Source organism: Rutilus rutilus (assembly GCF_951802725.1).
Source record: "Rutilus rutilus genome assembly, chromosome: 12".
NCBI lineage: Eukaryota > Metazoa > Chordata > Actinopteri > Cypriniformes > Leuciscidae > Rutilus > Rutilus rutilus.
In genome coordinates this window covers 26,215,677-26,236,740 of record NC_140217.1, presented here as the reverse complement: position 1 = coordinate 26,236,740, position 21,064 = coordinate 26,215,677, and the positions used below count along the sequence as shown (strand labels likewise).

At 37.7% G+C, this 21,064-nt stretch overlaps 1 protein-coding gene across 1 annotated transcript in view; it reads left to right on the top strand.

Annotated features, from left to right (window-relative positions):
• Positions 1-2,020: 2,020 nt before the first annotated feature.
• cachd1 (cache domain containing 1) overlaps positions 2,021-21,064 on the top strand; it is a 71,744-nt gene continuing 52,700 nt past the window's right edge. Inside the window, exon 1 of the mRNA XM_084426755.1 lies at positions 2,021-2,528. Within this exon, the coding sequence (XP_084282881.1) occupies positions 2,178-2,528 (351 nt within the window). The 5' untranslated portion in view covers positions 2,021-2,177. The remainder of the gene's footprint in view (positions 2,529-21,064) is intronic.

The following is a 21,064-nucleotide window of genomic DNA, read 5'->3' as shown; positions in this document are numbered from 1 at the left end:
GACTGGGATGTATAATAAATGAGTAAATGCAAGGACATCAATGGAACATGACAATTGAACACATGAAAACTATTTTACAGTGGTGGATTTCTTAAAATAGAAACATAATTACATTATATTTGGAATTATTCCACCCTCCTCAAGTTAATCTTTTAATGTGTATATATGCTCTAATACACATAAGACAAAAGTTACTGGTCACATTTGGTTACTTTTTAAAAAACATAAAGCTTGACATGTCACAATCATGCATCTTTCCATACATATACTGAGTATAATGAACATAAGCCTCCTTAGACCAGAAACATGGCATTTAAGACTGAAATTCGACTATCTGCAAAGTATATATATTTATGAATGAATTGGGAATCACTCTACACAGCTGGCTGAGGTTGATATGATATGATATTATCCGTTCCTTAAACTCCAGCTCAGTTTTCAGGTTTTCTAAGTAATGCCATGCTTATATAAAGGAAACTGTGAAAATACTGAACACAGTCCATCATGTTATCATTAAATCTTTCTCTCATTATAATTAATTCGAAAAAATAGATTAATTCTAGGGAAGACTGTAGGCATAACTGCATAAAGCGTTATTTTGAGAGAACCATAATAAGGAAACAGCTGGCTTGCTTTCACCCAACAGAACCAAAGAATCTTCAGCCCAAAATGAATGGGTTCTGCCTGAAACAACTCTTAACCACAGGTTGGACCACATTATTATGCATCTTAGCTTTAAATTACATAAAAATATAGTGTTTCACAAGTCCTTTACACACAGAAACTCACCGAATGCACAAAACCATTCATTCCCTCGCACTAGGAGTTCACCTCACATTCTCAATATAGGCTCTCTCTTACCGCATTGTTCAGATGACATATTTGCCATACTTATTGGAGGGGCCAGTGCTTTTCTGAGGTTGACATGCATATGTCTTAGTAAAGCCCCCAGGAACCACACTTTTTGTTATGCTCCTGTCCTGCCATAGCTGAGCTTTTGGCTAGTTTTGCAATAACATGCAAATTCTGAAGCAAGCTATGTTCAAGAGATTTAGGCCGCATCTTGACCCTTCATGTTCATGTTCATGGTTAACCCTCAGGCTGGATTTGGGTTTGAAACACCTCAAGCCCCTTTTGATATAGCAGGCGTACTTTATACATTGAAATATTCTTCTTGACTTTAACTAATTTTATGAAAGCTGGTTATAAACAGGACTTCAAGTTGCTATGTCAGTTTGAGGTCTCAAAGACATTTAAAAAATGTGAATTTTAACATGCTATTATTAGTTTTAGAGTCAAATCTTAAACAGGGTTCAATGCCAATACTAATATTTATTTGTTTTGATGTATAATATTCTACTCAAGGCTTGTCAATGGCAAATGGTGACATTATTTACAATGAATGTGAATGTTTATTGTGTTTATTAGGATATCTTGTGTATTATTTACAGCTACTTTTGTGTTCAATGTTGATTTGATTTTATAGGTAAGTTTAGATTGAGAATGTATTTCAAATAGGCTAAATTAGTCAGCATTATTTTACATAAATAGATTATGTGCTTTTCAGAAAAAAAAGTTTCTATTAATGTAAAAAAAAGCCCCTGAAAAAAAAAAAATGAAAAAAGATGAATGGCCGCCTTATGATTCATCTCTGACACACAGTCATTTATTTTAATTTGTTTAGCTATTGTTTTATTTTATTATCTTTTTTTTTAAGGTGTTCTTGATATCAGTTTAACCCTAAATACAAATGTTAATTACTTTTCTACAATCTTCTTTTATGACGTATCATAAAAATCCCCTTTCAAAGCGTATGTCTACTTTGTGATAAAACAGGGTTAAAGCCTCAATAAGATCTGTGCAATTAATTTTAACTTGGTGCAGGACGGGATTTGTAAAAGTTTGAAGGCTAAATGGGAGGTTTTGAATGCTGAAAATACTTCAATCTAACAAAACAGGGGCCCTTGGGACCCTAGTCTCAACATTACAGGATTAAATCCAAATCCAGCTGCTCTGCAGAATCCATGACGGTGTTTGGATGACGCGCCTCCTGCTTTTCACTCCTATTGTGATGCTCCGGCTCCGACTCACGCACACACACTTTACCCAGCACCAACAGCCAAAGAAACTAATGCAGCCCTCGTTACCAGCGTTTGAGTTTTTAAAACTATGCCTTGATGCAACTTAGTAACCTTGCTGGAGTTCGGAAAGTGGGAGAAGTGAAAAGGGAAAGTTGGGAAGTAATCGGTGAAGTTTTTCGCTATTCCCGTGCAGGAGCGCATCGAGCCATAATGGCGAGTCGTGCGCGGACAGGATCTCGATTCTCTCTCGCGGCGTGGAGCACACAATCGCGATCACACTGGAATAACCTGGAGCTTTCAAAGTGGAGCCTAGTCGCCCTGTGTGTGTTTGTTTGCGGTGGATTTTGTGGTGCGGATAGTGAGTTTTCGATCCTGGAAGAGGCTCAAGTTTTGGCAGTGCAGATGAAGAAGCTGTCTACTCAGGAGCTGGGTGTTCTCACCATGCAGGTAATAAAACAACCTTTTAAAACTTCAGCTTGTGTCTTTTAATGCACGTTTGTACATGTATAATATGTAATCTTTAGACTGAGGGTATGGCTTGGTCTAATTATCTTGAATAACTTTGAAAGTGAGATAAAGTGCACGTAATTTAGGATATAATCTTGTACTGTCATAGCCTGCTATTGTGCATTTCTATATAACTACCTTCATGCTTGTTTGCATGGTTTGAATTGTTTATAAGATGTAAAGAAGGTTCTTTTCAGAGTTATTTGGACATTTTAAAACACGTTGACACAGTCCTCACAATCGCATGGTTATTGATTGATTTTTCAGTCATGCTTGTGTGCATTCATTCATTTAAAGGCTTTAGCCTATATGATATGAATGCAAAAACTCCATTTGAAAGATGCATCGTTTACTTTCTTTGAGTAGCCTACATTTGTCCTCATCAGAAACATCTGCAGTAGCCCATTCTTCCATTATCTGCATTTTATAAATAAACAATGTGTACATTTATTTCACTTACGTGTCGTTAGAAAATATTTAGGTTTTATGAATGCAGGGTGTGTGTTTTAGGTCATTTTATAAGCAAATATCCTTTATTTAAAAATATTTAACTCTGTAATTTTTGTAAAGTCAGCTCAATATATGCCCTACAATGATTTGGCGCCACCAAAAACAGATTACACCGTAGCGTGCAAAATTCGTGCAAATTTAATGCTAATTATATGTTTTATGCTCTAGTCTAACCCTCTTAAGTTTCACACTCGACATACGAATATTATAAAGCATAAACATATTCCTTTAGCAATTAATTACGAAAACAATTAAAAGTGTGTTTTCGCAACAAATGGCAAATATGTTGTGGCGCTGTGTGTGATGTGTCGGTGTAAACGCGCGCACTTCAGAGGGAGCGCGCACAGAGGTGGGCAGTAGGGGGTCAGACCCAAATGGCCTTTCATCTGTGGCATACTATACTGCTGTCCTAGCTCCTCCTTTTTTCTTTGTCACACTCAGATGTTAATAATCTCTCTCTCTCTCTCTCTCTCTCTCTCTCTCTCTCTCTCTCTCTCTCTCTCTCTCTCTCTCTCTCTCTCTCTCTCTCTTTCTCTTTGGACTTATAGTTGGTTCGGTTGTAAATCAAATAAATGAATTACTCATGCAGTCACATTTACAAATTGGCAACATCCACTGATTATCTGTTGTTGAAATCAGGTTTTATTATCTTGGATTGAGCCATGAATTTAGTTAGTCATTTCCCACAAACTATACTATCTGCTTCCAGTTTAAATATTCCTGTTCCCATAAAAACATATCTGACCTCATGTATCTACAAACTCTGTTACACCTACATCCTAGCTTTGATTCAAGACCCACCTCAGTGTTTGATGATGTATCTTTGTTAATGTATTAGATTCATTTTGTTTATGACAAATCAAAATGTTACTGTATTTAAGATAATATATAAGATTTTTGTCTGAAGGCCTATTACGCTTCACAATTAATGACCACTGTTTCATAAAAAATATTGTAGATGTTGTTTAATAATTATTAATAAATATAATTATGTTTTCTGTAATAATTTTCTCATAGCAAACAATCTTATTTAAGCTGTAATTTCCTAATGCAAGATGGGTTGATCACATAAATACTTGATATCACCTGTTAAGTGTACTACTGAGTGTTGTAAATTACATTTCAGCTTGTGTATATTTGCTTTTTTATTTGCAGTAGCCTATTTCTCGTCAGGCTCGTCTGAGCTCTCTGTTTTTCCATCAGACTGGTGGCTATGGTTTAAGTTGAGGCTATTTGAACTGAGGCCTCCTAATTGAATAATGATGGTAATTCTGAATTGGTATGTGTAAAAAGTAATAGAGACGGGTTCTCCGTCCTGTCCTCCTGCATCAATGAACATCGTCAGTATAAAAACTAATAGCTTGATTGTCATTGTGATAAAATTGTATAGTCAAAATAGTGCAAAAACTTTTTGGTGCACCTGGAATTTAAAGGGATAGTTCAACCCAAAATGTACATTTAGTCATTTGCTCACCCATTCCAAACATGTATGACTTTCTTTCCTCTGTGGAACACACAAATAACATTTGAACATTTTTGACCATGCAAAAAAAGTCAGTGTGATCCAAAACAATATTGGACCCCATTGACTTACATTGTTCCGCTGGAGAAAGTCAATCAAATATGTTTGGAACAACATGAAAATTGCCATCATTTCTTCACTCTTATTTAAATTTAAAGGACTGGCTTATACAATACATTCCTGGCATCTTCACAACACACAGTGATGTTTAGATCTCGATTTTTTTTTCCTCTAACGACTGAAGGAATCAGTGTTTATGCTGGATTCATCATTGGAAATTAATCCTGGTTTGAAGGACATTTCATAGTCTCTGGGTGGGATGATCTCTGATGAAACAGCCCATTGAGACAGAGCCATTGCAAATGACCCATCCAGTTAACGACCATCCATCAGCTCACGGCCACTGGGGCCCCTTCAAAGAAGTCCAATCTGATGGGCCACCCCCTCCTCACTGCCGAACTGGTCACACATCTACAAGTTCTTTAGCTAATTCAGTTACAGTGGGTGAGTGTGTAACAGTAGGTTGTTCGTGAGACCAAGGCTTTTCGGCCATGCTTAATTACCTCTGGCGTATTTGTTGTGTTGAATGTCCATTACTCTGTGACTGTGACCTTTGGAACTGTGGAACTGCTCTCTGCTTAAGTGCTCACACTCATCTGAGGGGAACAGCCACTGGTCTTGATCAGAAGAACCCTGACCTGCCATTAGCTTCTGAGGATTGTGTAGAATTAGCTAGTTTTCTTTGAATTTGGTTGAAGATTATTATGACGACTCAGCTTGGCCCTAGCAAAAAAGTACTGTGGCTGTAGCCTGTACCATGGTACAGTGGATTATCAGAAGGTATTACTCAGGTAATTTGATATGTCATGAAACTAATACTCATACTATGGTATTTGCATGGTACTTTGCATTGTATAATGCATCTGTTTTTGGTTGTTTAGTTACAATGTTTCCTTATTGCTGACCTATGTGGAAATTGGGGTCATAGACAATTTTTTTTAAAGTTTATCATTAACTCAACTCAACTCAATTAATAACCTGTTGTGAAATTAGTTGAACACTACCATTCAAAAGTCTGGGGTCGGTAAGTATTTTTCATGTTTCAGTGCTACATTTATTTATTAAATTTTTTCAGAATTTTATTTTATTTTTTTGAAATTTTCAATTTAAAATATTTTTTTGAATTTTAATATAATTTAAAATGTAATTTATTAATGTGATGACAAAGCTGACATTTTTATCTCATGCTGAAAAGGTGCTCAAAAACATTTTTATACTATCAATGTTGAAAAGGTTGTGCAGCTTAATATTTTTTCGGAAGCCGTGATATGTTTTTTTATGAATAGAAAGTTCAAAAGTACAGCATTTATTTCAATTGGTAGTCTTTTGTAGCATTATTAATATATTCACTGTCACTTTCTTAATGTAATGCATTTTTGCTGAATAAAAGTATTGATAAAAATATATTCCTGACCCCAAACTTTTCAACGCTAGTGTATATAAATGACACTGTCAGTCAGAAAGAAATCAGTTTTAAACACAAGACCATATTCTTAGAAATGTAACCAACCAAAAAAGTAATGTGGTGTAAAGTAAAAAGAAATGTTTAATAAAAATGTTCTTACTGCTTTAATACATGCAAATGTACACATCAATTATTAATCATAAAATGTCATAAATAATGTAATTCATTAAACTTCTGGGGAGTCACACCTGACATTTTGACTGTTGTAGAGTTATAGTGTTTTGTGTGTTTAGGTCTTTGAGTTCACTTCTCCCTCTCACACACAAAAATTAATAAGTCTAATGGCACGTTCTTCAGAGTCCTAAAGTGTTTTGCGTTTCTGTAGCACTAGCAGTCATTGAGTTAAAAGCGATTCCTGCCTTCCTCCTCCAGCTGTTTGATTCCAATTAATGCCGACTGCAGCAGCAAAGTCGCTCTCTCGGTTTCTCTGTACACGTTGCCCTGTTTTTTTTTCCCCATATCTTTTCTGCTTTATGTTTCACTCTATTGTCCCTGTCCTTTTGTCCCCTCACCGATTTTCAGTATCCCGTTGAAACCACTCCCATAGACTCAAGTTAACTATTTAAAGGGAGCATTCCTCGCCGTCCATCGCAGCAAAACATTTGTATGCTTTAATTGGGCTTTCGGTGAGGGGGGGAAAAAAAAGGCCACCCCGGCAGTCTTTCGCCGGGTATCACCATGGTAAAGTAATAATGGCGTATTTTTCATTCACTCGAAACTTCACCGAGAGGGCTTCTCATTGCACGGCTAGGATGCGCCTGTTATTGAACGACCTAGTTAGAAAGTCTGCTGTGTGGAAGCTTTTGAGAGGAGGTCTTTCATTCACAATCTCCCAGAGGCAACCCCCCCCACCCCCCCACCCTTTCTCTTGGAGAAGAGCCTGCCTTCTGTAGTGCCTTTATTTACCAGGAGCTGTAATTAACCGGCCTTATTTAATCAGTTTGGGCTCTTTCTCTCACACACACGTAGTGAAGAATAGAAGCTTCATGGGAACTGGCCTTTGTGCAGCGCTCAAAAGGTTCTTTCAGTAAGTTCCTACAGGGTCGACCTGGGATGGGACATCGGGCCTTATCACAGAGTTCTCAATAGGGAGGTCTTCACACACCCTACCCTATCCCAAGGGGGATGGGGATGGGAGACCATGGGCCCCACTGCGCTCTCAGAAGTGTGTCTGTGTTGGTGTTTGTTGGATGTCTATGCGGGGTGGATTGGTGCTTGTTCTCTTCTCAACCTTTATGTTTTTTTGGGACTGTGATCTCCTTCCCCCTCTCCTCTGATACGGCCTCACATTCACAGAGAGACGAGAAGGGCCCTTACTGCATTCACACCAGACTGGTTTTCATTTCTGCTTCTTTCTTTTTTTTTTTAACTGACGGCCCCCTCTCTCCAGGGTCCAGACCGTTCCCGATAACCCTCTTGTTGTTGTTTGTCTTTTGAGTAAATGGAGTAAAAGAAACGTACAGTTGGTTGTCAGTCAGATCTGCAGTGATATTTAACATTTGATTATTCACTTTCTGTACCTAAATACTACTGATAGACCTAGATGAAAAATCTAAAACATACAGTGCTATGCTTGTAATTTGCTTTGGTTCTTATTTTTATTATTGACTGTTCACTTGTCTTTAATAATGTTCAAACTTTATATTAGACTAGTAGTTTTTACTATGGTACTAGAATTAGAGTCAAGAATTGTGAATTTTCCAACCTGATCTCACGGGAAAACGTACAAATTCTACGAGGTGGCTAATTCGTACGAATTCGTACGACCTCACTCGTACGAATTAGTTCGATTTTTGCAAAATAGTACATATTTTACGAATTGCCCAATGACCCCGCCCCTAAACCTACCCATCACGTGGGTTTAGACAAATCGTACAAATTCGTACGAGTGAGGTCGTACGAATTAGCCAACTTTTTATCATTCGTAAGAATTCGTACGAATTGGTCGTGAGATAGTGTTGGAAATTTCATTGATATTTAAAAATTTGGTGTCATCATAACTGCATTTAGAATTAGGGTTGCAAAGGGGCTGAACATTTCCGGTAAATTTCTAGAAAAAAATCCTGGAATGTTCCCAAAAATTCTGAAATGTTTCTGGAAACTTTGCAACCCTAATTATAAAACAAGGTTACATTGGTCAACAACAAAAACGAGATGTTTTTGTGTGTGTTTGTGTGTGTGTGGCAGGGCCGGTCCAATTTTAGGCAGGGCAAGTAAATGAAGCAAATATCATTCACACATATGACAGTTCTTGCATATCTTGAGCTCAAAAGCATCCAGTTTTGGATTGACGTGAGGGTGAATATTTTTTATTTTATATATTCCTTTATTGTGTAATTCATATTTAGTGTGTTTGAGTAAAAATTCGAAATCACTTCAAGTCCTGTCTGACCATTCAGGCATGAGCAAAAATTGAGATTTTAATCAGAATTCAGTCCACATTTTGATTGGATTTGTAAAAACAAAACAAAAAAACACATGTCTTGCTGTTCAGATTTCAACTTCAACTAAACAAATTTGAGTCCGGCAGACCGGCACAACACACATTTTTCTTTGCCTGTCTAAACAAAGCCTGTTTTAGTGATGGGACTGTTTGTTTTTTTTCTTTGAGAACCCATCAGTGTTGCAACTCCGTTTGTTTAGTTTTCCTACAGCTTTTATCTTCACTTTAAAAGCTGTTGATCTTGGAACATTTTTCTCAGGTCATTATTGATTGTTTAGGAATGTGCATTTTGAATGGATGTTTTTTTCAGTGTTTCCAGAGACTCATGTATTATGTATATAAGGAGCTATTTTGATAGGACATTGAAGTGTCTGAGGCAGGAATGTTTCAGTGTGGGAGGAGTAGACGGGGGTCTGAACAACCCTGAAATGACAGGGTGAGGACACTGACTAACCAGACAAACCCATTCACTGTGACTGACTGAATGAATGAACTCCACTTCAGTAATCCTGAACACTTTGATCCCATTCACACCTGCTGTTAGCATCCATCTCTATCTTTTTCTCTAAGCTGTTCACAATATTGAAGTGCTCACCTAACAAACACCCTGGGCATCGATTCTTTTACTTTGCTTGCGTGAAGCGGCCCCGTGCCAGAGCCTGTTTTATTAGTTCTAGGGAGCAACTATAAATAAAAATGTTCTATATATTGAGAAAATTTGGCAAAACTTGTATTCTCCATCAGAGAGGAAGGAGCTCAGAAAGAAGATGGATGCGTTTAGAGATTAGGGGAGGGAGGATGAGAGCACCCGCTGTGTTTGATCAGGGGTTACTCCCTGATTTAGAGATTAAAGAGGATCCATAAATACAGAGGTCAGTAGTTTGCATCCCATCCAGACCCCTTCATCTGATAACCTTTGAGATAAGAGGGTAGATGGGAATTCCTCTTTGTGGCACTTGGGCCACATTTCCTTTTTATTCATGAGAGACAGTTAGACCTGTGTCTCCATTAGTAGGCCTATATGCTTTTTTTTTAAATTGTGGTTTTGCTTAATACGTAGGCTAATTCTTAAATAAGAGCACGCTAAGACACAACAAGTTTTGTTTTATAAACATGTATTTTATTTCATTATTATTTGTTTTTTGGTGTGTTTTTGTGCGTTTTACATTTAGACTAACGTTGCTGTCTTCTTGCACTCATTTAAAGTTAATTTAAATATTTTAACAGTCTTATTAAACTGGACTGAATGAATATGTTTCATATTTATATTTTAATTCCTAAATTCACTTGTAGAATTTAAAATGTTTTTTACATTTTTCTTATTTTAATATTTCATTATTTTAATTTCAGTATTTACCTTTTTTTTGGCCATAACGATAAATCAAAAATAATTATCAATTTATTTGTATTAACTAGAATTTAATATCTGAACATTCCTTGCTAAAATTTAAATTCCTTTCTAAAATAAAGGCACAAAGTTGTGATAAGCTCTGGTAAGTTCTGTATTCATCATCCAGCCATCAGAAAAGTTGAATAAAATGAAATCTAGATAAATTAGCAGACCTTACTGACCAGTCGCTGATTGACTAGTTGGTTGTCCTTTTTGGTACTTTTGTTGTTAGTGTACAGGTAATTCTTATCTCATTTATTTCATTTTGAAGATTGGCGTCCTCTCTTGCCACCCAAGAGGAAGCAGGAAGTGACCTAAGATAGTGTCTGAACTTTGAATCTGTCTCTTGCAGTGTGTACTTTGAAAGATAAAAAGAACCTTGACTCTGAGGCCACTAATTGGCCGACATAAAGGAGCGTTCTTGCTTTGAATGTGCGATAGGAAAAGGAGGAAAGCTGCTAGAGCAACAAGCAGCAGCTGTGTTTTGCTATGACTGTCTCGAGCTGGGCTGCTGCTTGCCAAGGACAGTTATTTTATCTCCCCCAGACCGACTGGTAACGCAACACCTGCGTTAGCACAGCAGATGAACTTGGGTGTTAGGCACAAGAGTACATTTCCCCTCAATGATATGTAAACATAAAAAGGGAATCAAAAAGAATTTTTATTGGCCACAATACCCAAGTCGCTGTTTAACGTTTGTGTGTGTGGACTTTATGAGAGAGTGCGTGGACTATTTACGAGCATTCTGAAAGTAATTCTTGTGTTTATTGATTCATGTTCCCTAGAAACTTCATAGAGATGTTGCAGTGTGGTCTCAGATAAACTGCCCTTGTCTTGTGATTGCTTTAGCAGTGGGGACCAATTTACTGCCTGTTTTACTAGGTGCCTGTGCCTGAGAGAAAGAAGAAGACAGCAAGATAGTGGGAGAGAAAGAGAATAATGGTTGTGCTCGATGTTTGCATGTGCACTTCTCAAATCGTGCCCGGTAGCGGTCCGCTTGGCACTCGTGATGGTGTGTGTGCTTGTGTGAACTGGTCCTGTGCCAGCGTCTCTTTTACAGGAGTCTTGGGGACGGCTCTTTGGGTCTCTGGTGTCTGCTGAAAGGAAGACTGTGTGTAATGAACACTTCGGAGCAAAGCGTGGTGGGAATGCAGGTGTCTGATGGAGGCACTTATAGTAATGTGCAGTGGGCACATGCATGTTCACTCTGTTGAAAGGTTTTATGTGGGGTTATTTAGAGTTTCTGTTATTTTCTATTTGTTAAAACTGTGGCATTTTTGACGTGATCGCCAGCCTATACATCTGCAAACAGCATAATTCTTTGATTCAGCATGATATCTCCTATTGTTTACATTTGCTGCAAGACTGTAGATTTCAACCTGATAATGTCTCTGTGGTTCAAATCTGTTAATGTCAGTGTTATGTCTTGATTTACTTGCTTCAATGAGTGAGTTACCGCAAACCGGAATCAGACCTTCAGCTGTTTTTGAGTGAGGATTTGGCAAATCTTTCATCTGATTTTCATCTCTGTTTGGGTTCCTCAAAGAGGATTAGGTGAGTTTGTTTGTTTGCAATGTCTTCACTTCATAAACCATTATGGATGGTGCCAAAACCAAGTGCCGTATTCCTGTGTTTAGCTGGATTTGGGAAAATGAGGCACGGTTGGCATTTTTTCTTTTACTATTTGAATTAACCCTGGCAGCTTTCTCGGTGGAAATGTCATCATTTAGAGAGCAGTTGCAAAGGAATGTAAGCAATGATTTGACAGCAAATATATCTTTAGTTGCCTAGGGTGTTTACTGTCTTCACTGCAAGACTTTGTGGATCATGTTTTTCTATAGTTTAGTGTGAGTTTACCAGCTTGTGCACGAATGCATATTTGCGCATGGAAATATTTGTCCATGAGTACCCAGAGCTTTGATCAGCCAAACTTTAGCCTTGCAACGGTGTCACGCTGTATAATCTGACAGAAACCGCATCGGTGACATTTCCAGACTGCTGATTCAAATGCATTTCTGTCTCGTTCTTAACGCTTGTCGTTATTTTTCCTCACCCTTTTCCCATGAACGTGCATGTAAACCTGACTGAAACTAAGGTATTATACAAATAATTGACAGCAAATGAGGTACAATTTTTCCCTCAAGTTGTTTTTCTAGTTATGTTTGTGGCCAGACGTTCAGCTTAAAGCGTTTTCTCATAGTCAGTGTGCAAATATTCACACACATCCAAAGTTTTAGGCTTATCAAGTAGGTTTGAGAGATGTTTTAAAACATATCATTTGAAATTGCATGCCTAGACAGGCATCCTAACTGCACATATCACACTTAAATTGTACATAATTTAATTATGAAGTAAAAAAAGATGTAATCTTATAATCATTTAATGGTTTTTAATTTATTCCACTTGCACAAAGGATTACTTGTTGGATTGGATAGGATGGTTGTACACGGATTTATTTTAAATACTTATATAGTCCTTCACTGTTGTCTAGGACACATCAGGGTGGATTAGTGTTTGTACTGCAAATACAGCGTGGTCACATTTTCAACTACCTGAGAATGTTGTTTAAGTGATTGTATCACAAACATTTTATACCCCATTCCTACCTACATTTAGTTCACTTCTGACCAAATCCCCCAAAATAAATGTTAATATCAAGAATAAACAGTGTCTTTGACATATATTGAAGGCAAGGTTTGTAGCATAGAGTGTAATAGACTTAAGACCCTGATAAACTTCAAGCGAAATCGAAGAACCAACTGATGTGGCATCATTTCGAACAAAATCAGGCCAAAACTATGTTTGATTGGAGTCCGCCTTGGTCCTTGGCGATTATGTAATAGGTGGGTGAGGTGCTCGAGGCTCTGCCTTGTTTGACATGGAAATCTTCTCTGGTTCATTTCTTCTGTTAAGTCCGTCGAGATCAGACATCTGCGAGTGAGAACATGAACACACTAGAAAGCCTCTTTATAGTAGAAAATGAGGTTGTAATGTTTCAATAAAGCTACTTGCTTTTAAGCAATCTATTGTATAACATGCTATATAAACAGGGAAGCATAACTGGTGTGCAGGTGCGCAATGCGTGGTAAAAAAACAAAAAAATTTGGGGACAGGGACACGTTTACTTACTGGAGTGGGATTTTTCTCCATCTCTGGTAAGATAGCAATCATGATAAGTGTGTTCATTAATTATTAGGGGTGATCACAGTTGTTCCGTGATCCATACGGACCAGGCCCCACGGCCTCACACACCGGAAGCACGTGCATGCAGAGCGAGAAAAGAGCGTTTCAGACAGTGCTCGAACACCGAATTGATTCCTCTTTCATGTTTACTTCATTTGAACAGACATACACACAAAATTGTCAAAATACCCGTCGGCAAGTATTCTCTGGGCTACGTCATAAGTGAACAGTTGAAAAAGAAACCGGATGTGTGTCAGTATATTCGGTCTGTGCATTCGGTCTTAAAGTGACAGCAGCATAATATTCCTGCTGTTGTCTGTGCCATTAATGTTAATAAAATAAAATAAAATCATCATCTACCATGTTCGAGAGAAAGGAAGATAGTGAGGAGAGCAGTCATGAGGAAAGTGATGACGACAGTTTGTAGGATAAGTGTACCGCGTAAAGTGTGAGTACCAAGCAGAATCTTTAGAGAACCAGACCAAAAAAGTTATGTGCACTCCTATATATAAATAAACGTGACATGACTTTACTAGAGTGCCAAATTGCAGAGCTTGTGCAAACATATCCACATTGCTATGATCAGATTCTTATGCTTTAGTTTAAAAAAAAAATGCTTGCTGTTTTCTCATATTGTTGTGTGATTATTTTGATATTGAGAGGAAAGTGCAAAGCACATATTCATAAACGCCGCTCTCAGCAGTGTGGTTGGTGGCGGGATGTTCGCTAACAGTATACCACTAATCGTGCATTTCAAACTTCTTTTTACCCCTATCCGAAAAACTAAAAAGAAATTCACAGTCAACATATCGGCGCCTTTGTATAGGCATGCCCGTTGGGTATCCGAGGCCCCTCTCCCTCACTGATGCTGTCTGTAACCAAGCCCCTGTGTCCATCTGAGCGTGTTCACCACGCACCATGAGTTCACATCCGGCAGACAGCCAACAGAGCCTTTGTCCACTGGACTGAAGCGAGCAGCAGGATCCTGCTCTGTCTTACTGATCCGAGAATAACCAGAGATAAGCAGTGATCCCAGACTGGAATGATTCTCCCTGATCATTGGAATGTGCTTCCTCTTGTAGGCCTTGTGTTGAGTTTTCATTTAGGAGTTTTATGGGTTCAGAATTAAAGTTCTAGTCCATGCGTGTTAGCTTTAAGGTCATCTGTATGCTTGCGTAGTAGTTGTCATAATTATTGTTGAGCAAATATACACATTTAAGTTTTCTTTCAGGAAAACAGACCAAAACACTCACTCCTGTTTTTTTTCCACCTCAGTGATGAAGTACAGAGCTGTATATCCATGTAATATACATTTAGAGGTCCCCAGGGTTTGGTCTGTTCTTTAGAACTTGAAGTTTACAACACAGAGCACATGTGTACAATTCTAGGTAGTTTTGGTCAGTGTTCCTGGGAAAGGTGCATTCTTAAGTGACAGCCCCTCAGAAGTCCCTCTTTGAGCCACTGCCGCCCTGTCTGCTGGCCCTGTCACCACCATGTGACTAGTGACTCTGGGTCATCAGGATAGAGGAAAGACAAATGTTTATTGTCAAACAGTATATGCCAGGGACAAAAGATCACAGCATAGCATTATGGAAATAGCAGGGGGAAACATCTAAGTGCTATTTTCTGTACTTGCTAACAAGTGCCTTAAACTGAGTATTTGAGTAAGTAAACTGAGAAAGAATAAGTTAACCTGGTGAACTTTGACAACCTTAGCAACCATTGGACATCAAATATAAAAACATAATTTTGTTTCCCAACAGACTGATTAAAATCCGTGCACCCTGACTCTTTGACGTTGAGTAGTAGACAATCTAATTTGACCATGCGAATTTCAGGAGTGCTTTCCAGTTTTGTGTGCAACTTAAATTTGTTCACTGAACAGACTGGTGAATATGTTGACTGTGACTAGCTGTTTAGATTTTTGTTTACCGTATGTATGTGCGTTGATCAATGTTTATATGTTGTTAAAAGCCTATTAAATCTGTTCATCATAATAATAAGTGTTTGTGTCTTTTCAGAAGACTTGGATTCATATGAAATTCCTTTACATTCTCTTTATGAACTTTTTGAAGCTTCAAAGTTTTGATGGAATAAACTTTCAGTGGAGGGAAAGAAATCGCTCAGGTTTCATTAAAATTTTTACAATTTGTGTTTTAAAGGTAAACTGGTTTGGAACGACATTAACTGTTTAGTTACTGATGTTAAAAAGTGAGGACAAAATCCCAGCCAAAGTTAATTTACAATGTATAGGTTCACCAATATACTTCTGTTTCTTGAATTATGACTTGCTTCTTGCATGTCGATAGTCTTTCCATCGAAACTACTGTGCTTCAGGTGTTAAACAAAGTGAATCAGAGAGTGAATCAAAAAGGCTTTTCCAAGTATCCTAACACTAATGTCCTAAAACTAATATTTTTATGTATCCAAATTGAAAGACTTCCAAGTAATTTTTGTCCAGTGGATCTAGCTCGAGATCATGCAGTATGTAGATGTAGACATGACCTCACATTTTAATATAATGTAAAACCAGAGAGTGAGAGGACCACCCTTGATCTGCTGTACATGTTCTCGTTCAGTTTGGCTCTCCCGAGTGATGTGGTTGAATTAATGCAATCAAAGCAATGAGAATTACGTTTTCTGAATAAAAAGCAGATCGCTGGTTTATAAGGAGAGGTCTGTTTGCTTAAGCTTGACGGTGCCGAAATGTTGGCTTTCACAAGCCTGCAGACACCATTTGATTGCCTAGTTCCCGTAAACTCAAACTGACTCTATGGGATGTTTGATCTGGATTTCTTATTTTATGTGGAAAAATAGATTTGTTCTTCAGTCCAGGCAGAAATCCTGTCTTCTACCATGCTGTTTGTCTAGTCAGTGTTTGCTCTCCAGTCCTCGAGGTTTTCTCACCTCACTTGCTTCATATTTAGGCGTTCACAGTTCAAAAGCTTCAGATGAAGAACATTACAAGGGTGTAATTATGACTACAGGTGCCAGATCTGTTGGTGTGTGTCTGTGTTGGCAGTGTTAAAGGAGATTGGGCACAGAGGGCAGCTAAGCCCGGCGTTGCCCAGACCATCTGTGGGCGTTGTGGGTTGAGGTGGTTGGAAAGTTGGAAAGTTACACCTCCGTGAGTGCCAGGGTAGCCAGCGCACGGTCCAGGACTTGCAACATAAGCCGCATGTTGCATGATAATTGAAAACACAGCACAAAATTCCTTGTAGTTGGAATTTGATCACACCTGTGTGTGAATTTTTTTTACTTTTTTTTTTTAAGAAAACTGCTTGAGCCCAAGATGGAGAATGTGTATGGCTGTGTAGTAGGTCTGCATTCATGTATGGATTAAATCTTCTGAAAGATTTAATATGGGAGGTTTTGTTTTTTGGTTCAGGTTTGCTACCAAGAAACTCTTAAAAAATCGTTTAGTACTTTGATGTATTACTTTGATCCACCAATAAAGCAGTTTTATAAGTTGTCAAATGGTATTTCTATTTAACAAGGCCCAGGTTTGAAGTCCTGTAGTTTGACTTTCATCTTCAGTGGATTGGAAACGTTGCATTGCACAAGGCAAAAGTTTGGGCATACCATTTAAGGATTTTAGACAGGGAAAACAACACCATTGCTGTTTATTCTAATATATTAAATAATTTATTTGTTTTATGGTTTGTGAATGATGAACAGTCTGTAATGCTCAATAACCCTAAATACTATGTCTGGTTGGTAGACTTTTAAACAATTTTAGCTTTTAAACAATATCATGGTATTACTGTGATAAATGAGAAAGTATTATAGACTAATTGTTTGCATTTGTGTTACTTATAATATAAAAGCAAACTATTAACCGCATACCGTTTACTTGCTGTCTAATAACGTATTAGAGATGACTGTTAAACAGAGACCGTATGAAGACGGAGAATGTGAGCACTGTGTGATCAGGCGCTGGCGTTCTCAGCGCCGCATGTCAAAATAAAAGTCCCGCTTCTAACACATTGGCCAATCAGAAAAACTTAGTGGCCGATGCCGATTATATCAGCCTTGGTATGTTGTTATGTTATGATGTATTTATTTATACTTTTTAAAGGGTTAGTTCACACAAAAATAAAAATTCTGTCATTAATTACTCACCCTCATGTCGTTCCAAACCTGTAAGACTTTTGTTCATCTTCGGAACACGAAGATCTTTTTGATGAAATCTGAGAGCTTTCTTTCCTTCCATTGACAGTCTACGCAACTACCACTTTTAAGCCCCAGAAAGTTAGTAAAGACATCATAAAAGTAATTAATGTGATTCCAGTGGTTTGACCTCACACACTCCAGTGCTTTGTTTGTACACACACACACACACACACACACACACACACACACACACACACACACACACACACACACACACACACACACACACACACACACACACAAAAAAACAATTTACCACTTTATTTACGATTACAAATAAAGTAGGCTGTCAATGGAGGGACATAAATCTCTCAGATTTCATTAAAAAAAATCTTTCATTTGTGTTCTGAAGATGAACGCAAGTCTTACGGGTTTGGAACGACATGAGGGTGAGTAATTAATGACAGAATTTTCATTTTTGGGTGAACTAACCCTTTAATGGAAATGGAATGGAAACTCCATCTGATGGGAATGTGGATGATCTGGTTCTAGGTAGACCCTGCAAGTGTAGCAGGAAATGAAGCGGTGTCTCCATCGTCCATCATAGATGGATGAGCTCCGGGAATGTCAGGGATGTGGACTCCAAGACCTCTTTTTTTTCCCCCCAATCTTTTCTCCCTCTTCCTCCCCCTTTTATGTTTTTTTTTCAGCGAGTTGTGAATTATGCTCATGCAGCTTTTGAAGCTCAGACTTCACCACTGACAAACAGACATCGCTCATCTCCTAAAATTTAACACCCCACTAGAGAAAAGATTACAGACTCTGAGTCTCTCTCATGTTTACCTCCACAGCCTTTAAAGCAAAAGTGTCTGCTGCCCTATTTTTAGTTAGAAGAGTCTTAAAATCTTCTCTCTACATGTTGCCATGGTGCTAATAAGATCATTAACTACATTTAAAACCTCAAAGTGATAAAGAGGAAACTTTCATATTTCTTTTCTACATGTGGCAAAGTGGATGAAATTTGTCGCTTCTTGAATCACTACTGAATGCTGCACAGCGCATAAGATTTCAGTTGTTTTGATGTTGTTTTTAACTTAAAGCAATTAAGTTCTCAGTTAGTGTGATGTGGCCTACACTTTTAAAACCTTCTTTTTCATAAAAACAATACTAAACAATAAGCATTTCTATGCTGTAGTTTAAATGTATACTTTCCCTGCCAATATTTCCCCTGACCCCCCCACATAGTTTTATATTTTTCATAAATTTGTCAATTTTTCAAGTTCGAGCAAGTTATAGTTTCAAGTTATATAGCTATAATGATGGCTATAAATTCATAAACCCATCTGATGGAAAACTGTGTTATACAGTTACTTGTTAATCATTTTCAAACCATTTTTACTGATGACTCATTATGTCACTCGCAATTTCTACAAAATCTGTTAGCCAGCTAAAGTACTTTAATTACTTTTCATCATATTTTACAACAGCAAATGTTTAGGTTTTGAAAGTCAGTGTTATCAACAAATGTAAGACGTAGTGACAACACAGCATTTTTTTCTTTCTTTTCAGTAATTTATGACTTTTTTTTTGCTGTGCATTTTGGCTCTTGTGAGCCTGCAGCAATGGCTGTACGCAGAAATTCAAGGTAATAAAACACTCGGCCTCTCAACTGTTGTCATTGTTATTTGGGCCCCCTTCACATGTGGAAACCATTATATCCTGTCTGCTGGACTAAAAAAAAAAAAAAAAACAGGGCTGCCGCGAGTTGGAGATCTGCGAGAGAATCCGCTCCGTGACCTGGTCTCTCAACGGGCCCCCTCAGTGTTTGCACAAAGAGGTTTTGTTATTGTAGGACCCCAGGCTCTGTCGGCCCCTCCACCGACACTCAGTCTCTCTCTCTGTGGAACACAAGTTCAACCCAAAGCAGATCAAGAACACACAGGCGTAAGGGTGTGTTATCTCTGTAGGTGATTTATCTACACGTTGTAAGTTGAGTGAAGCTCGATGTATATCACCGTTTTGACTGTATATTGATGCTGGATGTGTTAAGAGTAAAGAGTTTGTGTTATATTAACACCACACTTTTTTTTTCCCTCAAGACATCATCCCAGACAGTCATCAGACTTACTCAGGCTGAACTGCACATGGTCCAAGACCTTGAAACTGTATCAGTGCAATGTTTTGTCTGTGCTAGTAATGCGTAACTGTGGAAACCGAAGTCATTTTTGCTCCAGCCTTGCAGAGTGTCATTACTTCATTTCTGATGGTTAGATAAGTTTGAGATGTTTTAGTATTAAAAAAAACATTAAAACAACTTATGCTCCATTAACCTGATAACTATGTGATATTATAAATGTAGTCCACCTTTATATGCTCGCATGTGGAACTCATTTTACACTCGTTTTCTTCTCGTCCACCCAACCCCCTCACTTCAGTATATACACTGCTAATGTGAAACATGTCAGCTTCAGTATCTGCTAAAACCCTCTTTTCAAAGCAAGATTACAGACTGAAAAATTTATGCAAAAAAACCCTTGATATGAAATTTTTGACATAATATTGTCCCTTTAAGCTAGACTTGCTTTTTGGTCGTTTGTTGTATGAACTATTTGTTGCTAATAAACTGAAATGGGAATTGCTCTAATGGGATAGGGATTGCAGAATAAGGGCGCCTACATGCATATAGTGTGACAGAAAACACTGAGAAGGCATAGACCTTAATCAGGGTAGACCCCATATTTAATTTTGCGTGAATGAAAGTGAAGCTCTGAGGGATAGACTGCTGTGCAATATGTTGGACTGTTGGGTGGTATTCCTGCTGATTGGTCAGCTGATGCAAAAGTGACAAATATGGCTTTGCAAAAATTCCAGCAAACAAAAAATATTTTTTTATGGTATTTTTTTAATGAAATCTGTAAATTTCTTTTTTTCTTCTTCTCTGTTTTCAATTTTCATTTCTATGGAATTATTTTGAAAGTTAAATGAAATTTTAGTTATCAAAAATCTTGCAGTTTAATAGTCACAGACACTATTCCAAATTGCTATTTGATTAAGCCCTATATGCGTTTGATTCATTCATCTAAAATCTGCCAGATACCATGGTACTTGTTCGTTAGTGATGATTCTATACAGATTTTGTTTATTCATTTGTCATTCAGTGTCACTGGTTGTTCACTTCAGATTTGAAAAAGGCTGAAGAAATGGCCATGTGGAAACAAGGGAGTATGGAGGGTGGGAAAACCAAACAACTACCAAACAGCAACCAAAAACCACAGACCTACAACACACTCATTATACAGACTAATGAACATTAAAATATGAGCAGAAAAAAAACAAAAAAAACAGCAGAGTTAGGGGCACTTTGATTTGTTTGAAAAAATATGACCCTATGACAACAAATCCACAAAAATCTTATAATTTTAATTCTATTTTAATTACATTTACAAGCACTGCAATCTGAAGAAATGACATATCAGTTTAACACAGAAAGAATAAAGGCATAGTTTCTTTATTGTTCAATCTTCTTGGAATTTTTGGTCTACATCATTGTCTACTGTGTATCAGAATAATTCCTTGTGTCATCGCGTTCATGATCAGACGTACCGCTGTATCAGTGTCCTTATTTGCACATATATATTTCATTTGATGAAGACATGATGAAAAATGGTGCCGATTCATGTTTGGAGCACTAGAGTAGGCCTATATAAAATATGTCCGTAATAACTTGAAACATATGTTCTCCGGTCTGCAAATGAACTGTGATCCGCGTTGTGAGTGTTAAACTCATTGC